Consider the following 24,893-nt stretch of genomic DNA (forward strand, 5'->3'; position numbering starts at 1 on the left):
ATGACAGAATTCCTCATAGGAATTCCAAAGGGCTGGATGTTGGACATTCGGCATCTGACTGCTGGACTCCATACTTAGCTGGGCCTCCCCACCAGAGGTGTGACCCCAAGCCAGTGCCTTTGCCTGAGTCTCACTTTCCTTGTCTGTAAAATGGGATAACGCAGGGACTGCTTCTACCGTGAGGATTAAATAAGATGGTCCATGCTTAACTGGGTGCCTCAATACAGTGTGGCAGAAGATGCTGTGTGTTCATCAAAACATATTTTTGACTTTTTAAGGGTTAGGGGTTAGGGTTAGAAGCCATTTCCCAGACTCCCTTGCAGCCAGACATGGCCATGTGATCAAGCTCTGGCCAGTATAATTAGGACAGAAAGCATGCATGCCACTTCAGACTCAGCCCCTAAAAACCTCCTGTGAGGAATGATCTCCTTGTCTGCCTAGCAGCCGGAAGGAGATGATGCTGAGGTCCTGGGGTCAGAGCCACAAGCCAGAAGGGGTCTGGGTCACCATGTAGAAAGCCAGCTGCCAAACACACAACAGGGCTGTTCATGAACAGGAAATAAACTTCTGTTGTGTTGAGCCTCTGATGTTCTGGGTTTCACTGCCAGCTTATCTTTTTTTTTAAGATTTTATTTATTTATCTTTAGAGGGAAAGGGAAGGAGAGAGGGAGAGAAATATCAATGTATGCTTGCCTCTCGTGTGTCCCCTGCTGGGAACTGGCCTGCAACCCAGGCATGTGCCCTGACTGGGAATCCAACCTCGATCCTTTGGTTCGCAGGCCTGCGCTCAATCCACTGAGCTACACCAGCCAGGGCAGCTTGTGTTATCTTAATCACGCTACAGACTGTTGAATCTCGGGTAAGTGCTGGCTGCGCTTTGCATCGTCATTCCTATCACTAGTATTATCGTCTTCCCGGTGCCCCGTCTAGACCCTTGCGCCTGGCACGCAGTGGACCCTCAGCCATCATCTGCAGATCGAGAGGCAGGAGTTAGCCAGAAAGTTCTTCAAAGATTGCTCTGAGTTCCAAACATGCCAGCTGCTCTTGCCCACCAATCCCTTCTTTATTTTCCAATCGCTGACTAGAAACTCTAACAAAAATACTGAACCAACCACAGGCCAGGCCCTGTGCCCAACACTTTGCCTCTGTACCTTCTCCGTTTTAACCTTCCTGGCAGCCCTGGGAGGTGGTACTGTCTACCCACTTCACAGATGACAACACCAAGGCTCGGTGAAGCTGAGTAACTTGCTCGAAGTCACCATCCATGAAGGGCAGAAGCCACAGGAGAGACCCCAGTACGCCTGGTTCCAAGGTGGCAAACAGAAACGGCGATGGCTACCATGCGTAATGCTCAGTTTGCCAGGCACCACCCTAGTGTGTTACATAAGCCACTGCCTTCTCTTGGTTGGACTGCTGAGATGGCTCCTCACAGGTCGCCCTGCTTGTCCTCTTGTGCCCTTACCCCTGTCTAGTCTCACACGGTCAAGACCATGTCCCTCTTCTATTCAATATCCACCCCTTTCCATCACACTCAAAATAAAATTCAAAGTCCTGCCACAGCAAAGAAGAGGGCCTGCCTGATCTGGCCCCGCCCATCTCTCCCACACCATCTCCTTCCCTCTCCCCCTCGCCTGCCCCACCTCAGCCTTGCTGGTCTTCTTGATTCTCCAACACACCAGACAGGCTCCCACCTAGGGGCCTTTGCACCCGCCATTGTCACTGCTCAGAGTGCTCTTCCCCCTTCCTGCCATGGCTGACTCCTGCTTGTCAACCAGATCTTGACTCACAAATGTCACCTCTGAGAGGGCAAAGCCTGACCTCCTGGTTACAGTGGTTCCTGACAGTGGCCACTTTCTGTCTGTGCCAACACGTGTGTTGTCTGTCTCCTCCAGGGGCAGGGACCAAGTCGGCCCTGTTCGCTGCAGCTTCCGCAGTGCCTAAGGCCAGAGCTCCAGGAACAGCGGCTGAGCAAGTGAATGAATGCTGAGAGACAAATAATAATACAGGAAACTAAATGGAAAAAGAAAAGGAAACAATCACCCTGCACTTTGGCAGGGTCGCCTGGGCAAGTCTTGGCCATGGGCGATGCCCACAGCCTGGGGTCTGGAAAGGACTCCCAGTGAACATACACCCAGCACCTGCTGCATCCCAGGAGTCAGGGGGGACTCCTGGTGGGAGGGGGGCCTAGTCTGCAGGAGGGGTGCCCATCCCCAGGGCTTGAGAGGAAGACTGAGAGGAGGAGCCAGTCAGAAAAACCCTCAAGATCTACCTGTTCTGACTCCTAAGGTCTTTTCCTGACTGAGGAGCCCAGTCCACCCTTAACCTCTGGTCTGCTCCCAGTTTACTTATTAAGCAACTGCTGTATAAGTTCAGCTAAGGAAATAGGAAATCTAAGATGAAAACCAACATAAGGTACCCTGGCTTCAGAGGGAGCTGGGGCGACTGGCCACCGCACAGTGTCAGAAATCGGCCCAGAGCACTAGTCACTTGGGTTTACATAAAAATCCAAGGGGACCCCGTGCAAAACGCCAACCACAGAGACTGGCATGGGGTCCTCCACCCCATTTTGAGAAACCCAAGGAGTGGAGAGCCCAATCCCTGCACAGGCTGTGCCATCTTAGGCAACTCAATTGACCGCTCTGGGCCTCAGGTTCCTCATCCCTAAACTGGAGCTGCTTTCGATTCCTAGGGTTGCACTGAAGGTGAAATGACATTCCGCACGGGTGCCGACACACAGGAAGCCGCGGTAAGGGATTTGCTGTTTGTGGTGAGAGCTGGGAAGGGCCTCCTACCGCACGCAGCTCAGCCCAGTAGAGCCAGGAGAACCCGGAGGGGAGGTGCGCTCGTTGGGCGCTTGCAGGCCGCTGGGACCGAGCAGGCCCCCGCCTCTTCCCGCCCACCCCGGCTCGCGAGCCCCGGGCAGGACTGGAACTGGACGCGGCAGGATGTCCGCAGAATCCGTGGGCGTGCGCTCCGACAGCCAGGCCCCGCAGCGGCTGGGGCGCAACAGTGTGCCCTGAGCGCCCCCAGTCTCCGGGACATGAATCGAGTCCGCCACTGCGCGCGCTCGCCTTCCCGCCCTGGGCGCGCCGCAACCTCAGCCCGGCGGCCCCGCCCGCGCGCCCCGCTGCCTCCTCCGCTCGGAGCGCACCCTTCATGCCCGAGTCTCAGGGCGCGGGAGCGCGCGCGGCCGGCCTCCTACCTTCGCGCTTCGCGGCCGCCGCCGCTGGGGCCGAGCGGGTACAGCCGGGCCGGGCCAGGGGGAGGAGCCCGCTCCCGACCCGCCCGCCTCCTCCCTCCCAGCAGAGGGCGCGACCTGGGCCGGGGCGGGGCCGGAGTAAGCTTGCAACTGGAGTCTGTACACAGCGCTTATCTCCAACAGGCACTAGTTGAGGGCTCTCCATCGATCGCTTTTACTGCTTGGGACAACCCAGCAAGCAGGGTTTATTAGCTCCTTTGCGTAAACGGGAAATTGAAGATAAAGCAAGTCGTGCAAGGTCTGGCGCCTGCAAGGTGGCAAAGCAGAATCCGGACCCAGAGCCAGCTGTTTAGTCCCTCTAAGGACTTGGCTCAGACTTCCTGACCTTAAAGACCTTTCATTCCTAAACTTTGGCCTCAACTCATCACCCAACCAACAGGAGGGACCATTCCCGCCCGCCGCCTCAGAGCCCAGTGAAACAATACTGGGGCTTCAAAGACTCGGACTGCAGGGAGAATGTCTTTGTTTTCCCAATTGTCCGACAACCTTGCATGAGGTCTTCCTGCCTCAGTTTATCTGCAAAATGGTGGAACCTCGTCGGCTGCCCATTCCTCCTCATGAGCTCAGGCGCCTCCCCCAGCTGGGATGGGATAAAACCAAAGAGGAAACCGTGCCACAGAGACTAAACAGTGATGTCGGTTCTATTGTAACAATTCGTTAGGCTTCACCTGCCTCCCTCTGTTCTTGAAGGCATTGAAGCAAATCATCCACTTCAAAGGGATAGGCTGGTCTGAATCTAGGGTTGGCGGAGGGGTGTGCTTTGAAAAAACATGTTGAATTTTATGATTTTGTAGTTGAAAAACAATAAATACCCAGGAAGCACAGCAGCAGGCCTGTGGCTGATGGTCCTGCCTCTCCCCATGGTGGGAGGGGAAGGAGTGGGAATTTACTTTGTCGAAGGGGAGCCTGCTTTGCACATCTGAGAAGCCGCACTAGGGGCTGCCATGTGCCCCTTGGGCTCTGTGACCTGGGGATGGCTCAGGCAAGGCTGTGGCCTGGGCCACGGCTGAGAGCTATACTGTCAAGAGAGATTGGGTCAGTCCCTGGGACTTGGAGTATGGAGAGGTACGAGGTTAGGAGCAGAAGGGCACAGTTTCCCTGAGGTGTACCTGGCCCAGCCTAGGGAGGGCTGACTGACGTCTGCCAGTGAACCCCACGAGCCCCCAGGTGCCTCAGCATGGCTCAGGTCTATGTCACCCTGTCTGGGTCCTTACCCAGGCCCTGATGGGCTCATGACCTCACCAATCCACTTTGGATCCTGCCTGTCCCTAAAGTCTTCATGCCAGAGTGTTCCTCATAGCACCAAGAACCCATCCTTGCCCCTCCCTCCAAGAGACACGCCCTATGCCTAGGCCTACCCAGGCTACCCCAGCCCCACACCAGGTCTCCTTTGGTGAACAGACCCTGCACCTCACAGGCAGCCAGTACTGGCTGCGTATCACACTGTGCCGGCTGCTTCCTCTTATGTTTTCTCGTTCTGTCCTCAGTCCCTCTGAACACTTCTGCAAAGCAGGACCTAGGCTGCAAAGCAGGTCCTAGGATTATTCCTATTGTACAGGTGAGGAGATGAAGACTCAGAGAGATAGAGTCACATGCCCAAGGACAACAGCAGGAGCTTCAGTGGCTTCTAAGCCATGTTTTTTCCTATACACCATGCAGCGTCACTTGAGATTTTGGGAGGGCATTTCTGTGCCTCCCAGGCACAGCTCCTCTCTCCGTGACCCTCTTACCTACAGAGCCCAAGGAGCCTCCTACACGGAGGCAGATACTTTCACCAGCCTCCTTAGGGGGCCTCTGGCTCCCTTCTCTGTGACGAGGCTGGGTCCCCTGACTCAGTGGCTCAGCTGAGCCTGCCCTGTGGTCATCTGAGTCCCCAGGGCTGCTGCCCGCCCATCACCGGCCCCCTAACCAGGTGGGTCCAGTCCAGCAAGCCCAGGACCAACCATCAGAAGGAAATTGTGCTGGGTACTCACCTGCTCACTGCAGAGGGTTCTAAGTCTGCAACTCAGGTAACTGGGAAACAAGTGACAGAGTCACCTACCCCTGGTCGCCAGGGCCAAGCGCCTGCCTAATCCGGGCGCTGTGCTGGATTGGACTCTGCCCACCATCAGCAAAACCACATTAACCGGAGACTCAGAGTTTGGGCATTCTGGTTCACTGAATTTGATGGATATCTTAAAGCTAACCCACAAAGCCTTTCTACAAGGCCTGACTTTATTTTTTAAGCATTTAAAAGATGTTTATTTTTAGAGAGAGGGGAAGGGAGAGAGAAAGAAAGTCTTGACATGAGAAACATTGATTATTTGCCTCTTGTACATGCTCCTTCTGGGGACTGAACCCGCAATCCAGTCATGAACCCCAACCGGGAATCGAACCGGTGGCCTTTTGCTTTGTGGGACAACACCCAACCAACTGAGCCACACCAGTCAGGGCAATACAATGCCTGGCTTTAGCAGCAAAAAATGAGAAAGACTGAAATGTCCAGCAGCAGGGGACTTCCACATACAAGTCATGAGTCATTCACTTAATGAAATACTATGAATTCATTTCAAATATTACAAAAGAACATTCAGGGACTGGAGAAATGGTTACAAGATATTAAATGAAGGGTTTCAGAACAGTAGGCCAGAACAAGCTCCTATTTGTCAGAGAAAAATGAAATATCTATTTCTTATTTACGGATATAATAGGAAAAAGACACTGACATTTTAGCCATGCTCTATATTATTGGGTGTCGGTTTTTTACATGATTCAAATTCAAATAATATAGAAAACCAGAAGTATGTCTCCCATCCCTGTCTCCTAATCGCCCAGAGATACTTTATGCACATAAAGTATGCGTTTTCCCTTCCCATTGTTTTAATGCAAGAGAGCAGTCTATGGACACTTTGTTTTGTACCTTGCTGGCTGTCTTTATCTATATAAAGGTCTCTTTCATTCTTTGCTTTCCCCCAGGGACCTAGTATTCCACTGTACGGATGTACCGAAGTTTATATAACTCATCCCTTACGGATAGACGCTGTAGTGGGCAGACGGTGGTGGGTCCTATTGTGTCCCCCCAAAAGGTAAGTTCAAGTGCTAGCCCCCAGTATCTGGGGGTGTGACCTCATTTGGAAACAGGGCCTTTGCCGATGTGATTACGGATTTAGGTTCCGCCTGAATTCAGGGGTGGGCCCCAAATCCAATACAGGGTGTCCTTACAGGAAGAGGAGAGGATGCACACCAAGACACGGGGAAGGCCCCGTGAAGACCAAGGCAGAGATTGGCACCATGCTCCGATAAACCGAGGTATGCTCGGGGCCACCAGAAGCTTGAAGAACCTCTGGAAGGAGCACGGCCCTGCTGACGTCTTGATAACAGAATTCCAGCCTCCAGAGCTGGGAGAGAGAATAAATTTCTGTAGATGCCCAGTTTGTGGTCATTTGTTATGTCAGTCCCAGGAAACTATGAAAGTGGACTTCTCAAACGGCCCTGGAGGATCCTGCCTCCTGGTATTCGCACCCTTGCGTAATCTCCTTCCCTCCGAGTGTGTGTAGAGAGGGGCCTGACACTTGCTTCTACCCAGTAGAATCCAGCCAAGGTGATGGCACGTCCCTTCTCAGATTAAGACCGTGACTGCCATCTTGCTGTCTCGCAGGCATTCTTACTTGCTCACTTTTCCCCCAGATTTTATTTTTAGAGAGAGGGGGAGAGAGAGGGAGAGAACCACCAATACGCAAGAGATGTGATCAGCTGTCTCTCGCACACCCCCAGCTGGGGATCTGGCCCACAACCCAGGTGTGCGCCCTGACTGGGAATCAATCAGCAACCTTCGGGTTTGCAAGCCAGCGCTCAATCCACTGAGCCAGGGATGCTTGCTCACTTTGACGAGACGAAGTGCCCAGTCGTGAACTATGGAGAGGTCACGCGGCAAGAAAATGAGCGACCTCTGTCCAAGAACCAACAAGGAACATAGAATCCTCAGTGAACTCAGAAGAGGATCCTCCCCTGTTGAGCCTTAAGATGACACTGCAGCCTCGGCTGACACCTGAGCTGCAGCCTGTGCCACATGTGGAGACAGAGCACCCGCTGAGCTGCACCTGGGCACGGGACCTATGGAAACCATGAGACAAGTGTGTTGTTTTAAGCTCCCGTGTTTTGGGGTGACTGCTACACGGTGATAGACATACAGCCCATTTCCAATCTTTTGCTATGGCAATATCACACGACTGTTAAGATTCTTCGTGCTTTGTTTTCATATCCACATCACATCGGTAATGAGGAAATCAAATTATGTGTCTGCATTCAAGCTGCGTGAGGAAAAATGGGCCTGTTCACAGAGCACTGTATCTTCCTGTCACTTCCTGCTGTCAACAGCTACTGAACACCTACTGTGTGCCCACGATCACTTCAGTGGCCTCCAGTCACCTATGGAATAAGGCTCCTCCCTTGGCCTGTCATTCAATATGGGCCACGTAGGGCTTTCTTAATGCACGTGGAGGGAACAAGAACTCCCACGTAGTAAGCAGGTCCCCTGCAGCCAGCATCCCTCAAACAGACCAACCTGACTGGCAGTATGGGGGCTGCAGCCAGACTGCCAGGGTTCCAGCCCCACCCGTGCCCCTTAGCAACTGTGTGACTTTGGGCAAATTCCATAATCTCACTGTCCCTCAGTCTCATCCTTTGAGACTATGATGAGCACCTACCTCACAGGGCTGTCAGGATGGTAACATGAGTTTTAGGTGGAGTGCTCAGAATGGGCCTAAACAGCTACTATCAATGTAAGGGAAAAAGGCAGGCCCAAATGAGCAGGTCATGCAAACCCCCAAGGCCGTACACCGGATTCCATTCTCACACCAACTTCTACCCCAAACACCCTTCGCTCACTTCTCCTATCAGTTATCTATTGCTGAGCAGCATTCCTGCCAACTCAGTAGCTCATTTACTGCGTTTCTACGGCTCAGGATGCTGGGCACAGCTCAGCTGGGTCCACTGCACAGCTGCAATGCGGGTGTTGGCCAGGGCTGCGGCTCATCTGACAACCAACTGGGGCAAGGTCAGTTTCAAGCTCACGTGGCTTTGGCAGCACTCAGTTCCTTGCTGACTGCTGGATCAGGCGCTCCGGCTCCTGCCTGGCTGTCGGCCTGCTCGTCACCCTGACCCTCCAGTTAGAGCAGCTTGCCAGCACGTGCCAGCTTGCTTCTTTAGAGACAGCAAGACAGTCATTGCAAACTCTCAGACTGTCATCATGGAAACAATACCATGTCATCCTTGCCTTATTCCACTGGTCAGCAGTCACAGGTCTAGCCCCCACTGGGAGGAGACTGGCTGCACAACTGTGTGAACGCCAGGAGGTGGAGAGGGTGGGCGCCGCATTCGAGTCTGTCTGCCACACCTCTGAGCACCCAAATCTTCCCACTGTAGAGAGGGCAGTTCAGGCCTCGCAACCCTCAGACCAACCAACGCCTACCTCCTACACCATTTCAGCCAACCTCCCCCAACCTGGAACCTGCCGTCAGAGGTGTCGTTACAGAGGTGCTGGGTTTGGTGCGGAGGGGTGTTTCCTGGGGATCTGGTCCTGTAGCGGTTTTTTTCACTTGGAGTCCAGTGGGTGATGGAGAGCCCCAAGGTGCTTTTCAGGGTTGATTCTTGGTAACTGTTTCTTCTCAGCTGCCTCATAATCACCATCATAAGCAGCGGTACTGGGCATGTTACCTGATTCTAGATAAAGGTGATCAAGGTCAAACTACAGGATGAGCACCTGCTACACTTTACATACCTCATCTGAGTGCCCCCTGGGTTAAGAAAGGAGTCTGTGGTCACACATGTCACCAGGAGACAGCCTAGACCCCAAGCCCAGGTCTGTCTCCAGAACCCAGATGCTTACTTCCAATAGTATGTGCTTCGGGTAAGTTCCTCCAAGTCCCAGCTTCCTCATTCTCAGCCTCCAAGCACTTAGAAAGACAGGAAGTAATGGAAAATAGACAAAAAAGCTTTCTCCTCCTAAGAATCCTGATGTAACTTCCTTAATCCTCATCCAATAGACATGAGGATCCTCAATTCTTTTTCTTTGTCCTCTCTGTACTCAGTGCTACATTTCCGTATCAAAAATATAAACTCCTTGTCCTGACTGGTGCTCAGTTGGTTGGGTATCGCACCACAAAGCAAGAGGTCATGGGTTCAATTCCTGGTCCGGGCACATGCCAGGGTCATGGGTTTGGTCCCCGGTCAGCGCGTGTACAAGAGGCAACTGATCAGCTTCTTTTGCACATCAGTGTTTCTCTCCTTTTTCTCCCTCCCTTCCCCTTTCTCTAAAATAAACAAAATCTTAAAAAGATAAAATGAAAATACAATTTAAAAACTGTTTTAAAAAGAACCTCATCCTTGTTACAGAACACTCAGGCAAAAGTGTGCAGCCCTTTCTATTTTTCGGCCTCTGTGGGCCCACAGGCCCTCAGTACTTAGGGAGATGCCTCCACTGTGAGGCTTGGTGGGACGCCGGGGACCAGAATGTCCCAGAAATGGCAAGACCACTCTTCTAAACACACAGGAGAGAAGTAACCCGTTACCTTAGGGGAACAGGGCCAAATTCTCTCACGGTGGCCAATCTCATGCCCTGGCCGACTCAGTGCGCATGACCGATGGTGAGAGGCGGGTGAGTTGTGGCGCCACCAGAAACATGTTTGTCTTTGACATGCACTGACAGAAGCAAAAATATTTATTTTTTAATCTTAGAAATCTGGTCCCACAAAAAGGCAAATACTTTTGTCAGTTCATCATCTTGACCCTTCAGAAATCTTTGAGAGGTAAAACTGATAAAAGCCAAGTTTAGAGGCATGCTCAGATAGAATAATTTCTTATAAACCAGCAACACAGGCACACCTCGAGCTCCGTCGGAGCGCCCCGTCACGGTCCCTGGAGGGGAGAGAGAGCTGTCTGCAAAGAAGGCACTTCACACCCACCAAGAACACACCACCCCACAAGGCTGCCAGTGGGTCCCCACCTCTGAAGAATGGCTTTCGCTTCCCTGCCCCAAGGCCTTTTCTCCTGGCTTCCTGCACCTGTCTCGGCTCTGCGCTGCCTGCCTGACCTGGAAGACGTGGAAACCTGGCCACCTGACCGAGGTGAACACCGCTTCCCAGAGCCCAGGGTGGCGCCTTCAGCCGACAGAAAGACAGGCTTTCAGAGGCACCGCTGGGGCCCAGGGCAGGAAGGGTCCTTTGGCAAAGATAACAAGTTATCGCAGATCAGCACATCAGCAAAGCAAATGTTAAGAATTTCAGAAAACTGGTTAATGCTCCCAACTTTCCTCAGACTGTCCGTTCAAGCTGTGGCCTCTAAGCCTGCTGGGGGCCAGCAGGGACGCCCTCCTCTGGAAGCGCCTTGACGAAGGCTGCAGCCCCTTGGGGTGCAGGGGGCCCCCCTCTGAAGGGCGAGCCCGCGGCACCGGTCATCCCTGAGCCGGGTGAGCGGCGGCCAGGCAACACACTAAACCCCTTTGCTTTGGGGGGCCTGTGTTTATTGTGGGTCATTGTCATGGAGAAGTAGTCCCAGAGTCTCTCTCGAGGCAGGAGGACACACAGGGACAGGGTCTTGGAACGTTTCTCCTCCTGTGTCCTGGTTGCACACTTGAGTCCCAGGAACAAAGCAACACGGTGACCACGGACTGCCCAATGTTCCTGGTCTTCGGGCAGTCGAGTGAGGAGGAGAGGAGAGAAGCTGCTGGGAGTGCTCTGCCCTCCTTCCTTTGGCCCCGACGAGGCAGCTCCTTCCCCAAATTGTATGGAAATACAAACAGCTGGGCTCTGTCAGAACTGGACCCAGCCTGTGCCCGGCTGGGCCTGGCTGGGGGTCGCCCTGTAGAGGGAAGACAGGGAGGGGTGGCAGAGTTTAGATGTTTTGAAAACTACAGAGCACATAAAAGGTGGATTTGGTCTGGGCAGAACGAGCTCCAAGAAGTCAGCTCCTGATTGTTCTAGAGCAGACCTCAGCAAACTACAGCACAGGCACCAAATCTAACCCCCTTTATTTTACAAATAAGGCCTTATTGCCCATTCCCTTACATACCGTCTGTGCCACCCCTGAGCTAGAAGAGCCGAGCTGAGTAGCAGGAACAGAGGCCACGTGGCCTGTGAAGTCTTGGCTACTTGGCCCTCTGGTCCTCCACAGAAACTGTGTGCCGACTCCTGGCCCACAGCCTGTCCATACAAACGGTGGTGCAGCAGGATTTTAGCATCTTTTCACTCCGACCTCAGGGACAGGCTGCACGTTTTATGGGCTCAGAGAAAGCAAGAGACCTGACCTCAGAGGTCCCAGGCGGATGGGCCAAGGTCAGAACCCAGGCCGACTCTCAGCCCCGTGTTCTGGGGTGGGTGGGGGCAGGAAGGGGGAGGAGATACTGGGCACAAGCCGAGGCCCTTGAGAGTGGTTTACAGTCCAGACAGGGCTGCACGAGCTGGCTCCAGGCTACCTAGCGGTGGAGAGCGACAGAAAGTCCTCAGGGACAGAAACGTGCCACCCAAGCAAGTACGGGGCCCTCTCCTCTGGGTGGCCTGGAAAGGTGCACATCGGCACTGCTGCTCTGAAGATCAGGGGGCAGTGTTCGGAACGACCCCAGGATTTCACAGAGACGGCCTTAGCCCAAGTCCCACCACGGAGAATGTGAGCTTCCTCACCCTGTGGACTTGGCGAAGTCGCCCCAGATGTCAGCGGTGGCAGTAGCGGCAGGCTGGGGCCAGGGCACAGTGGTCCCGCCTAGGGATGTCCCCAAGTCCGGTGGGTAGGAAGAGAAGTGAAAAAGACAGGAGTCAGAGATCTTTTCAGTTGCCTCAGGGACCCTGAAATCAGTCTCATTAATTCCAGGTGGCTGAGAAAGACACTCACGTGGAGACCTGCTTTTAGGCAATGAAATGCATGACCGGGCTACAGAGCCTGTTTCTGTGCTTTTCTGGCACCTCCCCTAGTGCTGCCAACTGTCCCTTCTGAAGTCCCAACTGTCCCTGTGCCTGCCACCCTCTGCCTTCCCACCAATTTGCTACTTCTGATCCGCTCTGGGCTGGGAGACCAAATGAAACATCGGTGGTGTCACAGGGCCCCCAGCGCTCCGTGTCCGCTCTCAGTGGGGCCTCGCTGCAGTCCCCGGGGAAGACATGCCAGCCTCAGCCATGGGACTTCACGCAGGCCACTCAGCCCTCAGTTTCCCTGTGTCTAAAATGGAGACAAGAACCACGACGACCTCACAGGACTGTCTGAGGATTAACGGGCCCAGCTCGGAGTGATGAGAATGATGACAACATTAATAAAATGAGAGCTAATAAATGGGAGCACCAACAATGTTCCCAGGGCTCTCCATGGACTATCCGATCCCTATGAGAGACCTATATTGTAGGTATCGTTGCCACCCATCCTAAAGACGAGAAAGCTGAGGCTCAGAGAAGTGGCAATTTTCTGAATACCACACTGCTGGTAAGCTAGAATTTGAACTCAGCCAGCCTGGTTTTAGAACATATATAGCGGTGAACCAAGGTAGTTAATAATAAGTAATAACACAATAACTAATAATTATAAATGAGCTGTATATTCACAATATAAACCTATTTTTGAAGTTTATTCTTATATATCAATTATTAATCATTTTATTACTTAATATTATTATTAACCTACTTCTGCACACCCCTGTGTAAGGGCTCAGTACACGTCAGCTAGTCACGGCTCTTATTTTTCCAGCACCACTGGGTGGCAGACATGCTCCCTGCCTGCCTCACATTAATGCACACCGTGAATGCAGTACCCCCAGGGCCCAGGATGCTACCCAGCAAGCACACAGCAGGTTCTTCATATTGTTAAAAATGCACCAGCAACAAGGGAAGGCCTAAGACAGTGGTGCTCCGACCTTAGGGAGCCAACAAATAACAACACGAACAGATTCCTGCCTCCACCCCAAGCGATGCTCAGGCAAGAGGTCCTGTGACCTCACTGAGAACCAAGGCTGCAAGAGTAATCTCTGGGGCAGGAGCGGGGAGCTCACTGCCTGCTACCCTTCCCCTGGCTGGAGCCCCCCACAGGGGTGAAATCTGAAGCCTGACCTCCAGATATCTAGGGGAGCCAATGTCCAAGAGCCTTAAATGGAAAGAAAGAAGGCTTCCTGCCTGCCTGGATCTCATCCCCAAGAAGCTGGTGAGCGCCGTGTAGAGAAACACAATCACCCAGCCTGGGGAGGGCCAGGGGCATCAAGTTGGGCGGGGAAGACAGGGTGGGGCGGTTGAGGAATGGGGCTGGCACCCCGGCTCTTTCAGAGACCAGCATGCAGACCCAACTTCTGGAATTTCGGGGTCTCTAAGTGGCACCCCTTACATCCCAGAACAAGCACCACACTGCCTGCTGAGGGAGCTGCCTCTCAGCTCTAGGCGCCCTGATGGCCTGACCAAGGGGCCGCTCCAAACTAGAACTCCCATGTTCTTTCTCACCACTCACCTTGGTGTTCTTACTCTCACCCATCTCCCTCAACACACCAGGAGCACAGGAGTCAGAGCTCTGTGCAGCTCCTCCCTCTGTGCAGAATCCCAAGTGTTCCCCGCCCCAATCTCCTTCCTTCGGGGCCCACTCCAAGCCACCTCTTTTGTGAAGCCTCCCCCGGTCGTGATGGCTGGTCATGAGTCTAGTCTCCGGTCCCTGGGCCTGTGACCCCTGCCTCCTACTGGGTGTGTGCCCTGGGAGCACAGACTGCCTCCATCACCTGCTCTTTTAATACCCATGGACCAGCCTCTGAGAACCAGGAACCCACGGGATGACTTCACAGGAAGGAAGGAGTTGAAGTTCCTGCCCATCCGAGGAGACACTCCCCGAAGGGTTCAGAGGTGGGTTGCAGGGGAACAGAGGAACCCTTTACCCAGTATGGCAGGATCAGCTCCCCGGTGCTCACCTTCCAGGTGGCCACATACAGCTACTAAACAACAGATCGATGAGCGAAGGAGGGAAAGCCACAGGCCCCAGCTACCAAGAGAAGAGGAACCTACTCAGCAGCAAGTACAGCCACCTCCAATCACTCACCTGACCTGGGAGCAACTTCTGGCTGGACGAGGGAGCCCCCTACAGACAAATGATCCCCAGGGGGAGGGATCAGGGTGGAAGTTTTCCCGCCTGGGGGAGGGGGAAGCAGGCTCAGTCCTCCTGTGCTGGCAGGCCGGGCTCGGGGAGTCCCGGCTGCTCCTTCCTTCTTCTTCATGTTCTAGAGGAGAGAGATGTGCACCAGTCAGCCCTGCTGGTGCCCCACTGCTGTCAGAAAACCCCACAAGGTGACCCCCAGGCTCCGAATGTGTATCCAACAGATGGTCAAGATCTGTCTAGCATTTTCGTTGTCACGAGAGATATTCAATTTTTCACAATTCTAATGCTATCAAAAACACACATAATTTTAAAACCCAGCATCCGAATTTACTCATCATTAGGGCAATGCAAATCAAGCCTATTATGACACACCGTTACGTACCCACCAGAGGAGCGAAAACACAGAACACCAAGTGTAGACAAGGGTCTGGAGCAACGGGAACCCTGACACTCTGCTGGTGGAGTGTCGGTTGGGTAAACGCCTTCCAAGAATTGACGGCCCTGCAATTCCCCTCCCCGACACAGACCCCACAGAAATGCACCCAAAGACACGCGCTCGAACGTTCTCAGCAGCACAGCTTGCTTTAACAGCCCCAGACCAGACACCACCGACATGTCCCCCACCGGGGAAGTGGGCAAACCGCTGGACACGTTCTCCCAGTGACCTCTGTCCCCACAAGGAGAATGAACACACCATGTGCAGCAGGGGGGACGGAGGCGCCACCACCACGTTAGTGACAGAAAGGGGCCGTACGCGAGGGGGTACAAAGTGGATGACTCCATCAACAAAAGTTGACAGCAAAACCTAGGGGATCGGTCGGGAGCAGGGGATCGGATTCCTAGAGGAGCAGCGATTCCTCGGGGCAGCAGCGACTGGACCGAGGCAGCAGACGGGCTCCCAGGTGCTGACGTCTGCGTCTTGATCTGGGGGCTGGTCTGCGTGGGTAAGTTCGGTTTTCAAAAATTCACTGAGTTATGCATTCATAACTTCTGCACTTTTTTGTATGGGTATCATACTTTAATAAAATATTTAAGGAAAACCAACAACTCTGAGCACTGAGTGTGAGCCAGAAACCAGCACGTCACAAAGGGGAAGACCACCTGCACCCCCGCTTGTAAGGAAAGCCGCGGCTCGAGCGAACGCCAAGACCACAGTCCCGGGTCAAAGCCCCCGAAGAGCTCCGTGTGAGTCCCGCTGGGCCGGACGTCTCTAGCTCTAGGACCCCGGGCGAGTCCCACAACCTCTCCAAGCCTCAATGTCCTCACCTGTGAAAGGGGAGCATGTTTAATTCGTACGAGAAAGTGCCTGGAAACACTACCTGACACACAGCTGCTCAGTAAATGTTAGTTTCCTCCCAGCAAGAGAAAGAATCACATCCCAACCAGTCCACTGGATTTGACCTGCATTTTCTCTTAAGGGCCAGCTGGCCAACTTCAAGGTCCCCAATCATCACTAGCACAAAGCAGAAAAGAGGAGAAAGAGATAGTAAGTAAAGAGGAAGAGCATTATTTTAGGGTTACAAAGTTTCTTCAAAATCAAATCCATTTGGCCCTTGGTTTCCCCAAATCATTCCAACGCCACCCCTGCAGTAGCTCGAGGCCAAGTCGTGGCAACCCAGCCACTCCAACCTCTTCCTCTTCCCAGCAGGAGCTAAGGAGAGAGCAGATGCAGGGCGCCAGGACACCACGGCCGGCAGAAGGTGCCCGTGACTCCCCGTGCCCATCTTGATGCCTTCCTGCCCACAGCACCCCGAAAGCTTCCTCACTCAAGGTACAAGGACAAAGATGCAGCTTGGAAGGAGCACACTGACCCCCACTGTATCAGTCAGGACAAAATCGCCAGCTCTGGCAACAAGTGACCAATGCTCCTTCTCAACCCAGAGGCTACGCACATGCCGTTCCCCCTGCTCGAGCTACCCTTTGACCCTTCCTCCCTTCTTTACAGGTTGCTTCTTCCAGGAAGTCTTCCTTGGTTCCCCTAACTCTGGGTTATGTGCCTTTCCTGTAGGAACACACGGTGGAGGACATCCCTAGGTCAGAGGCTCCTGCCATGTTGTAATCACATCTTGACTTGCCCATCTCAACTCAACTCTGAGGGACAGTGGGGCCCTCTCATTCCTCCCCCCATGGCACCTGGAACAAGGCAGCTGCCCAGTAGACACCTGCTGGGCTGATGGAACTGAGCTGTGAGAAACAGCGAGGGAATCTGTGCTGGATGGGCTCAGTGTGGTGGCCACAAGTGTCATCTGATCGTGGCCAATACAGCTAAGCAAGGGTGGACTCACCGCAATGTTGAGCTTGATGGTCTGGCCCTCCTTGAAGCCTAGGTCCAATTTGGGGCCTTGGTCTGGGTTCTGGGCTTGTTTTGCAAACTCACACTGCTGTTTCACCCACCTGGGGAGACGGAGACACGCTGAGGGAGAGCCCAGCTGCCCTGCACTCACACTCACCCCACTACTACCTGCCACGGGTCTAAGAAGGGGCGCTTTACGGCAGCAGGGGTGGAGGAGCGCAGGCTTGGAGTCAGGCCTGAATTCAAATCCCGCCTGTGACATCTAAGCAGCTGCACACCTATCAGTTTCTGCATCAGCAAAATGGGTTGACAGGTCTATATGTCTTAAAGCCTGTTATGAAAGTCCAATGAGATCACTTATGTAGAGGGTTCTAATGCTGGTCTTCAGTAAACCTGAGAACTCGGCCCTCTACTCCCAAGCGCTTGGCATAAGAACTAAGATAAGGACTCCTCCCACCCCACAGTTCTTAGGGTAGAAGGTGAGACAAGACAGATGCCAGAAAGGAGAGGGCAACACAAAGGTCCCCCATCTACCATGAAACAGCCCTCTGGGAGCCATCCGGGACAGGGGCACCGGCCCGGGGAAGGCCAGAGGCCGCCGTGTGAGCAGCTCCGCTGCCCCTACTTGCTGGAGGCCAGAGGTGGGGGCCTGCAGATGGCAGGGGGCAGTTGTTCTCGCCCTGCCTCCTAGCTCCAGAAAGGACTGCCTGGGCCCCTGTGGGTGGCCTGGGAAGCCAAGCACCATTTTTTATATCAGAGGAACAGGCCTAGAAATGCCACAGGAGCCTGGCAAGGACTCAGGGGCCTGGAAAAGGAGGAAATGTGAACCCTCAAAGTCTGGGCCAGCTAACTGGGGTGGCAGCAGTGGGCATTAGAAAAAGGAGGTAACTCCAAAGCAGAGATGAGGCCTGGCAGGATGCAGAGAAGCTGGCCTGTCCCAAAACAGAAGTGAGTTTTCCTGGGACTCTGCCAGAAGACAAACCACCCCCTGGGTGCCCTACCCCGGGAGATGGTTCCGTCCGGGGCAAAGGGAGGAGGCATTTCACTCACTTGAAATGGTCCTGCAATGCAACGTTGAAGTCAAAGGCATCGCCTCGGTCCCCAAAGCCAATCCCAATAAACGCCCGTCGCCCTAGAAGACGACAAGTGATCAGTCCCACATTCCAGAGGCAGAAAAGGCCTCCTCACAAGGGGCAAGCACCAAGACCCTCACGTACCATTTCCGTCTTCAATGCGGATAACGAAGTACCTGCTGGAATCTGTCACGCTCTCCACGGCCGTGCCAGGAAACTGGTCCACCGGAGCCTGAGCAAAGAGCTCGCCTGAAAGCACAAATCGGAGTGAGCCCGGGCCCACGCCAGCCTGACGTTCCTGTCACCCCACCGGGGCCTGCTGCCCATGAGGCACACGGGCAGACCTTCCTCTGGGGTTCAAGTTAAATCCATTCTGGCTGAAGGGAAGCCAGAGGAATACAACCAACGAAAAGTTTACATCAGACGTGGCTTAGCTTTATCTTTCATTTAACTGCCAAACACTTTAAAATCAAGTTACACATAAAATAATATATGAGTTCTGGTTTCTCTGCCCTCGCTGGCATAGCTCAGTGGATTGAGCGTGGGCCTGCGAACTACGCGATCGCGGTTCAATTCCCAGTCAGGGCACATGCCTGGGTTGCAGGCCAGTTCCCAGCAGGGGACCCACGAGGGGCAACCATACACTGATACTTCTCTCCTTCTCTCCTTCCCTTCCCCTCTAAAGATAAATAAATGCGATCTTTAAAAAAAATGAGTTCTGGCTTCCCTTAAAATGAAAAGCTGTGCCCTGACTGGCGAGGCTCAGCAGGTTGGGCACCACCCCACAAAGCGAAAGGCTGCTGACTCAACTCCCGGTCACAGCACGTGCCTGGGGTGCAGGCCAGGTCCCTAGTTTGGGGCACATGAGAGGCAACTGATCCATGTATCTCTCACACACTGACGATTCTCATCCTCCTTTCCCCTCTAAAAATCAAATCAAATCTCAAAAAAAATCAACAGCCGTAACAACACTGGGCCCCCACCCCCACATGAGAATGAAGGGCCAAAGCCGCTGGCCACTCATTCCGTCCACCAGCACCACTTATAAGGCCCGCCTGCACCGAGAGCTCTGCAGCAGGTGGGCCTGGCCCAGGGTCATCACACCTTCAGAAAAGACCTGGTGCCTGAGGCAGGGATGTGGAGGAGCTGGTGAACCCATTGGAAAGGAGAGAGAAAGTTTCTGCACCAGTAGAAGAACCGGAAGCTGGCTGATTAAGTCTCAGAGACAGAGCAGGACGGAATGGTTTTAAAAGGGGGCCCTTGTGAAGTGCGGCCCCTCGTTAACGACGGCTCTCTAGGGTACAGCGCTCAAGCCTTTTGTGGACATTCATGACTGGCATCCTTTCCCCGCGCACTGATCTTTGCTGGTGCTTTAAGTATTTAACCAAATATTTTCTCTCGAGACCTGTGATTTAGAGGTGATTGCAATCAAAACTGAGCTGCATCACAATAGCTCAGCTGGGCTACAGACTCAGTTGGGACTAGAGTCTGTAGCTTTTTGTTAATTTCTCTGTCCCCCTTAAGTGGAATCTGGGAATGCCCTGGACGCCTTCCACCAGGATTGTACTCCCCCCGCACCCCCTGGGGGAATGTCAGGCAATATCTGGAGGCGATTTTGGTGTCACAACTTGGGGGTGGGGGAAGCACTGGTAGGTAGCACACAGAGACCAGGGATGTTGCTAAATATCTTACATGTGACCTGACAGCCCACAATACTCACCCGGCCCCCACGTCACTAGTGCTGAGGCTGGGAATCTCTGGCCTGGAGTGACTGAAAAGCGAGAGTCCAACGTGACCCAGTGGGCATGACTCCAAGCTGAGAGTATCCTGGGCGAGGCTCAGCCCTGAGCAGTGGCTGTTACATTAGGGGTCACCTGACAGTTCCCAAGGGCCCCAGAGAACAGCTGTTGCCACTCCCCTGTGACACCACCTGGGACATCCCAGCCAATCTCATGGCCAGATTTCCCTGGCCTGCCCACGGCAGCTGTCTCCTCCAACTCCTCTGCAGACAACGCCACCCTGCCAACCCCATGCTCCAGAGCAAATTGATGATCTGGGTCACCCTGCGGTTCACAAAACAACTGGATGGTTTCCCAACAACCTGGTGAAGTAGGAACTCACGTGATGCCCATTTCAACAAAGAGGAGGCCAAGGTGCCAGAGGTCATGCGACTCACCCAGGGTCCCAGAACACAGACACAAGTGACATAGTCCTGAGAATTCATCTGCCTATGAACCTCTACTGTGTCCTACCCCACGAAGGAAAATTTCTACTTATCAGAAAAATAGATGGCCAATGCCAAGGCACTTGACCGAGCGGGCACTGTGCCGGAGTCCCCAGTCTGGGGGCCAGGCCATTCCAGGCCGTGCTGCCCTCCACAGGGCATCCAGAGGCACTGGTGGCACAGGATTTCCAGAGAGTTGCCCCCAAAAGTGGCATCTACCAGCGAACGCAACAACATGCTGCCTGGCTCATCCTCTCACCACAGAAAGAGCTCAGCAGACGTTTCGACTCCTTCAGTTAAGGGGCGGGGTAGGTCTGGGAGTTGCCATTTAGTCAATCAACAGAATTCCTGAGAACCAGAGCTCAGCAGCAGAGGGCTGGGCACCTCCCCCGAGCCTGTCTCAAGGCAACCCCGCCCCGGGGGGTGGGGTTGTCCTACTTGGGACCCACCTGCAGGTCTCCTCTCCTTGGGTTCCAAAAGTAGTATTTTCTTAAGGCCCCCCAAAGAGAACAGGTGCTTGGCAGGAAACGCCACTTTTAATACCTGTGGACAGTGGTTCCCACAACTAAAGACGGGCGATTGTAGACAGCTCAGAGGTACCCGCAGGATTTGCATTTCTGGGGCAGGTGCCCACAACCCCAGAGTGACCTAGGGGTTCCTCTCCCTTCTCGGTGGGCAGCACGGTGCCCCAGCCCTGCACAGGCGTCCCCTGCCTTTACCTGAGGTCCTGTCCTCTAGCTTGATGTAGGCCACCTGCCCTTTCGCAGTGATCCGCAGCCGGCCGCTCCATGATGGCTGGTCCAGCTGCCACTCCGCGGCCCTAAGGGGACAAACACCACTGAGCCTCTGAGAGAGGCTCCAGCCCCAAGTACTCTAGTGCTAGAGGCGGGGCTGAGAAAGGCATACAGGCTGCTTGCTCTAGACCAGGGCCTGGAGAACCTTCCCCAGGTGCCACGCAATCTCCGTTGTGACTACCCACCAAGCTGCTGTTACAATGAGATTAGTCACTCACAGTTCACAAGCGCACTGGTGCTTTAAGGACTGTGACCAAATGGGCTGGGCATGGCTGTTTCTGAAAACCTTTGTAAACACCGAAATCTGAATTGTGTATAACTTTTACATTATGAAACAGTTTTTAAAAAACTCCCCATGCCATCTAAAACTGTAAAAACCAATCTTAGTTTCTGAGTCACACAAAAAAGCAGTGGGTCCCAGTTTGCTGATCCCAGTTTCAGATTATAGAGACCTTCTCTGAAGTAGGACTTCCAGTTTTCTTTCTGTAGAGGGAGTGGTTCCTGGGCCTGTTTGTTTAAGACATTACTAGGCAGCAGTGATCAGAGTGACCATTGGGAATCAGAAACCATCTTGGAGGAAAAGTCAAGAGAGGAGCAACCACTAGCAAAGAAAAGGAGAGCAAGGGGAAAATGAATGGGTATTTAAGAAATATACCCTGGCTGGCATAGCTCAGTGAATTGAGCACCAGCCTGCAGACCAGAGGGTTGCCAATTCAATTCCCAGTCTAGGGCACATGCCTGGTTGTGGGCCGGGTCCCCAGTAGGATGAGAGGTAACCACACACTGATGTTTCTCTCCCTCTCTTTCTCCTTCCATTCCCCTCACTCTAAAAATAAATAAACAAAGTCCAAAAAAAAAAAAAAAAGAAAGAAAGAAGGAAAGGCAGCACTCTCAAAGGCAGCCCAGGCAGCAAGGAAACCAGGAAACCAGGGGCCTATCACAATGGCCTCTTTGGGCTCTTACTGAGCGGTTAAGTTCACCTTTTAGTGCTAAGAAGCAGCTCTGTAAAATCCCCACACAGCAGGAACCCTGGGTCTTTCCATGGGGCTCTCCATGGAAGTCCCTCAGCATGTGCCAGGACTCCGAGGGACACAACTGTCGACACAGGTTGTTTGGAAGGCCACACACATGCAGTCTCTCCACTCACGAATCAGCAGACTCGGTTTCAGTTCCTCTTACTGGAGCACCAGGCCTTCGACTCAGGCTAAGCAGAGCTCTCAAGCTGAAGGGCAGAGGCCAACAGTTTCCTCTACGCCAAACCAGCAAGCCCTGACACTTGCCATCCTCACTTTCTGGGCGACCAAGAGGGGCCAAACCTACTCCACTGAAGGTGTTAGGGGTCGAGGACCATCCTGGTTCGGTGGCACATCTCCAGTTTGATGACAGAAAGCAAATGTGTTTGGGTTATTATTAACTATTGTTGCTTTCATACTATTTTAAAATCCTGTCATGGAAGTAGGAGGTATTCAATAAAATATCTGTTCACTGCAGAATCAGCTATGAGCCCATGTTAACACACAATTGGAAATTAACAAGAAGTCAGATGTCCACACTCCATGTTCCTGTGGTGGGGGCCAATCCTGGGTTCTGTATTTCCAAATAACTTGAACAAACAGGGCCTTCGAGAGTCACCTCTCGCCCGCCCATCAGTGGCACAAAATAGCCATAGGCCAGGTTGTCTTTATCAGGTATCGCTTTTCTTAATATTTTTTCATCTTCTCTTGATCGGTAATACATACCCATTGTCATACAATACAAATGGTACAAATCCCCCATCCCCACCCTGTTCCCCTCCGGTGGGGCAGCTGCCTTCCAGATACTGCTCTGCAAGTATATGATTGTTTATTCGTTTCAGGGACATTTCGGGAGGGAAGTACAGATGATTCCTCCCAACTGCCGTAAACTGTGATAAGGGAAGAACTTGAAGCTACGGAGCTGGACAGGGAGGGGTCACTGCGCTTCCGCCCATCAACCTAAAGCTCCCAGCTGGAGCTCCCTTCCTTCCCCTCTGGGATTTCCCGCCTACTAGAGGCCCCCTTCCCCTTAAGGTTTTTCAAGGATCTTTTGAAGGCTATCAGTTGGCCCTGAAAGAAAAAGGTCGGCGACACCACCACTCCCGACATCACTTACTTTTAGGGTACCTGGAAGCCAACTGGGCCCCCAAGCGCTAAACAGGCTTTAACGCCCTTCCCGCCACTGGGAGCCTAGTGCGTCGCACCGAGACGGCCGAAAGCTAGGACTACCTTCCCTGCTCTGGCCACAAGCCAGGAGACGCCGCAGCATTACCGGGCCCCTCGCCCCTAAGCTGGCAGGGCCCTCCTCTGCTCCGAGTGGGCGTGTCAGGCCGCAGGGAAGGGGTTAAATAGGGGTTAGCCCGGCTGGGCGGCGGGCGGTCACCTGTAGCCACGATTGGTAGCCCTTGGAGGGATGCGGTAGACGTGCACCTCCGGCTTGACGCAGAGTACCGACTCGTACTCGCCCTCCTCCATCTCGACGTCCGCAGCCCACCAGACTTCCGGCTCCTTCCCAGCCCCGGGACGGAAGCGGCGCGACTCTATGACCCCGGTCGGGCTAGAGCGGTGGCTCGCGGACTTCCACGCCTCCTCGCCCCGGGCGTCCTCTGCTGGGAGCCGTGGCTCAAGGCATTCCGCAGTCGGTCGGACGCACGAGTCCCCTTGATGAAGAACGGGGTTTTCTGGGGACTTCCCCCTCCCACGAGGCCTCACGTGCTGCAGAGAAACAGTCAATACAGACTTCGCCGTTGTCTGGCTGCGGATCATCCCTGTCTCTTCGACACTTACATCTGGGGCCCAGCTGGCTGAGATTCAAAGCTGTAACACAGCTCATCCTAAAGACTCTCTCTCTCTTTCGTTGCCACCTCCTTCTCCTGACTCTGTAAGACCGATTGAGGCGCCTCCTCCAAGAGAAATCCTTTTGTGATCCACTACGCTCAGTGGGAGGCCCCTGCCTAGCCCCTTATCCTAACCTGCCCTGTGCCCAAGGCTCCTGTAACTCAGCAAAGAGTTGTATTCGAAGAAGCAAAATTTAGTAAGTGGGAAACTGATTAAAGAAACCCCGTTTAAAATGGACTCAGGAGGCCAGAAGAAGGAGCTCTCCTGCACTACCATTCCATCTCAGTTATGCACCCCAACAGGGAGAAACTACTTTGTGTTTCGAGCAAGGGTTTCTACTACCCTAGAAGGAGGAAGATTTTTCTCCTTGCCCAGCAGCAAGCCCAGCCAATGGGAACCCTTGCCATTCATCCAATGAGAAGCCATCACCAACCAGAACTTTCAATTTCCTTCAAGGACTTTCCTCAAATGTATCCCCCCTTCCCAACTTCCTCTTTTTTCTGTGGACTTGCCTATACTTCTTTTCTGTAGCATGCTTGTCCTGAATAAACTCATTTTTTTTTTTGCTGGTAAAAATAACTGGCTGTTTTTATTTTTAAGGTTACCGTAAGTGATTTTAAAAGACACTCAGTCTTAATTTGGATTTCTCACAGAATGCTACAGGGGATGCAAGGTCTAGCAATAGTCGGATGCTCAAAATCCATTCTCCTCCCCTGCCATTCTCTCATTCATCATAAATATTTAGTGAGTGCTTACAATGTGCTAGGTCCCATGTGGTCACAGTGGGTCCCAAATCTCTGATTCACTGAAGGCTCCCGAACTCTCTCCACCCACTTCTACGCTCTCCTTTCTCATTTTGTTACCCAGCAGTACTTGGGATTCTGCTGCCTGCCACCACCCCCTAGGGGAAAATTCCAAAAGCCTGGTGATAAAGGAAAGGAGTCTATATTCAAAAGAGGTTGCTGAATTTAAGCCTGTCAATCAAGGCTAACTCTAAACAGAGGTGTCCAACCCACAGCCCACAGACTGCATGCGGCCCAGGATGGCTATGAATGCAGCCAAACACAAAATCATACATTTACTTAAAACCTTTTTTTTTGCTCATCAGTTTTCCTTAGTGTTTGCATGTTTAATGTGTGGCCCTGAGATGCCAAAAGGTCATCTGAGTTCTCTCTTATCTTCTCCCAGTTTGGTTTTCGTTATCTTGTTTCTACAGGGTTAGTTTACAAACTAAAACCAACATACTATACAAAAACTACACAATTTTGGAAGAATGGCAGGCTCCCGCCTCAGAGCCTGTTTGTTCTAGAACA

At 53.1% G+C, this 24,893-nt stretch overlaps 1 protein-coding gene across 2 annotated transcripts; it reads right to left on the reverse strand.

The window, feature by feature from the left end:
• Positions 1-9,938: 9,938 nt before the first annotated feature.
• Positions 9,939-23,273, reverse strand: NECAP2 (NECAP endocytosis associated 2). Of its 2 annotated transcripts, XM_037045119.1 has the most exons (8): positions 23,126-23,269; positions 20,654-20,754; positions 17,855-17,959; positions 17,688-17,769; positions 16,630-16,738; positions 14,288-14,465; positions 11,914-11,992; positions 9,939-11,095 (listed from the first exon to the last, which is right to left on the reverse strand). In XM_037045119.1, the coding sequence occupies exons 1-8, from the start codon at positions 23,215-23,217 to the stop codon at positions 11,047-11,049; spliced, it is 795 nt and encodes a 264-aa protein (XP_036901014.1). In that variant the 5' UTR covers positions 23,218-23,269; the 3' UTR covers positions 9,939-11,046. The 2 variants fall into 2 exon arrangements, with proteins under 2 accessions (XP_036901014.1, XP_036901015.1); XM_037045120.1 differs by lacking the exon at positions 11,914-11,992 and having other exon boundaries at positions 23,126-23,273.
• Between the last annotated feature and the right edge of the window lie 1,620 nt (positions 23,274-24,893).

The sequence above is a fragment of the Sturnira hondurensis genome, unplaced genomic scaffold (assembly GCF_014824575.4).
Source record: "Sturnira hondurensis isolate 20B ecotype Veracruz unplaced genomic scaffold, ASM1482457v3 Scaffold0004257, whole genome shotgun sequence".
NCBI classification, from domain to species: domain Eukaryota; kingdom Metazoa; phylum Chordata; class Mammalia; order Chiroptera; family Phyllostomidae; genus Sturnira; species Sturnira hondurensis.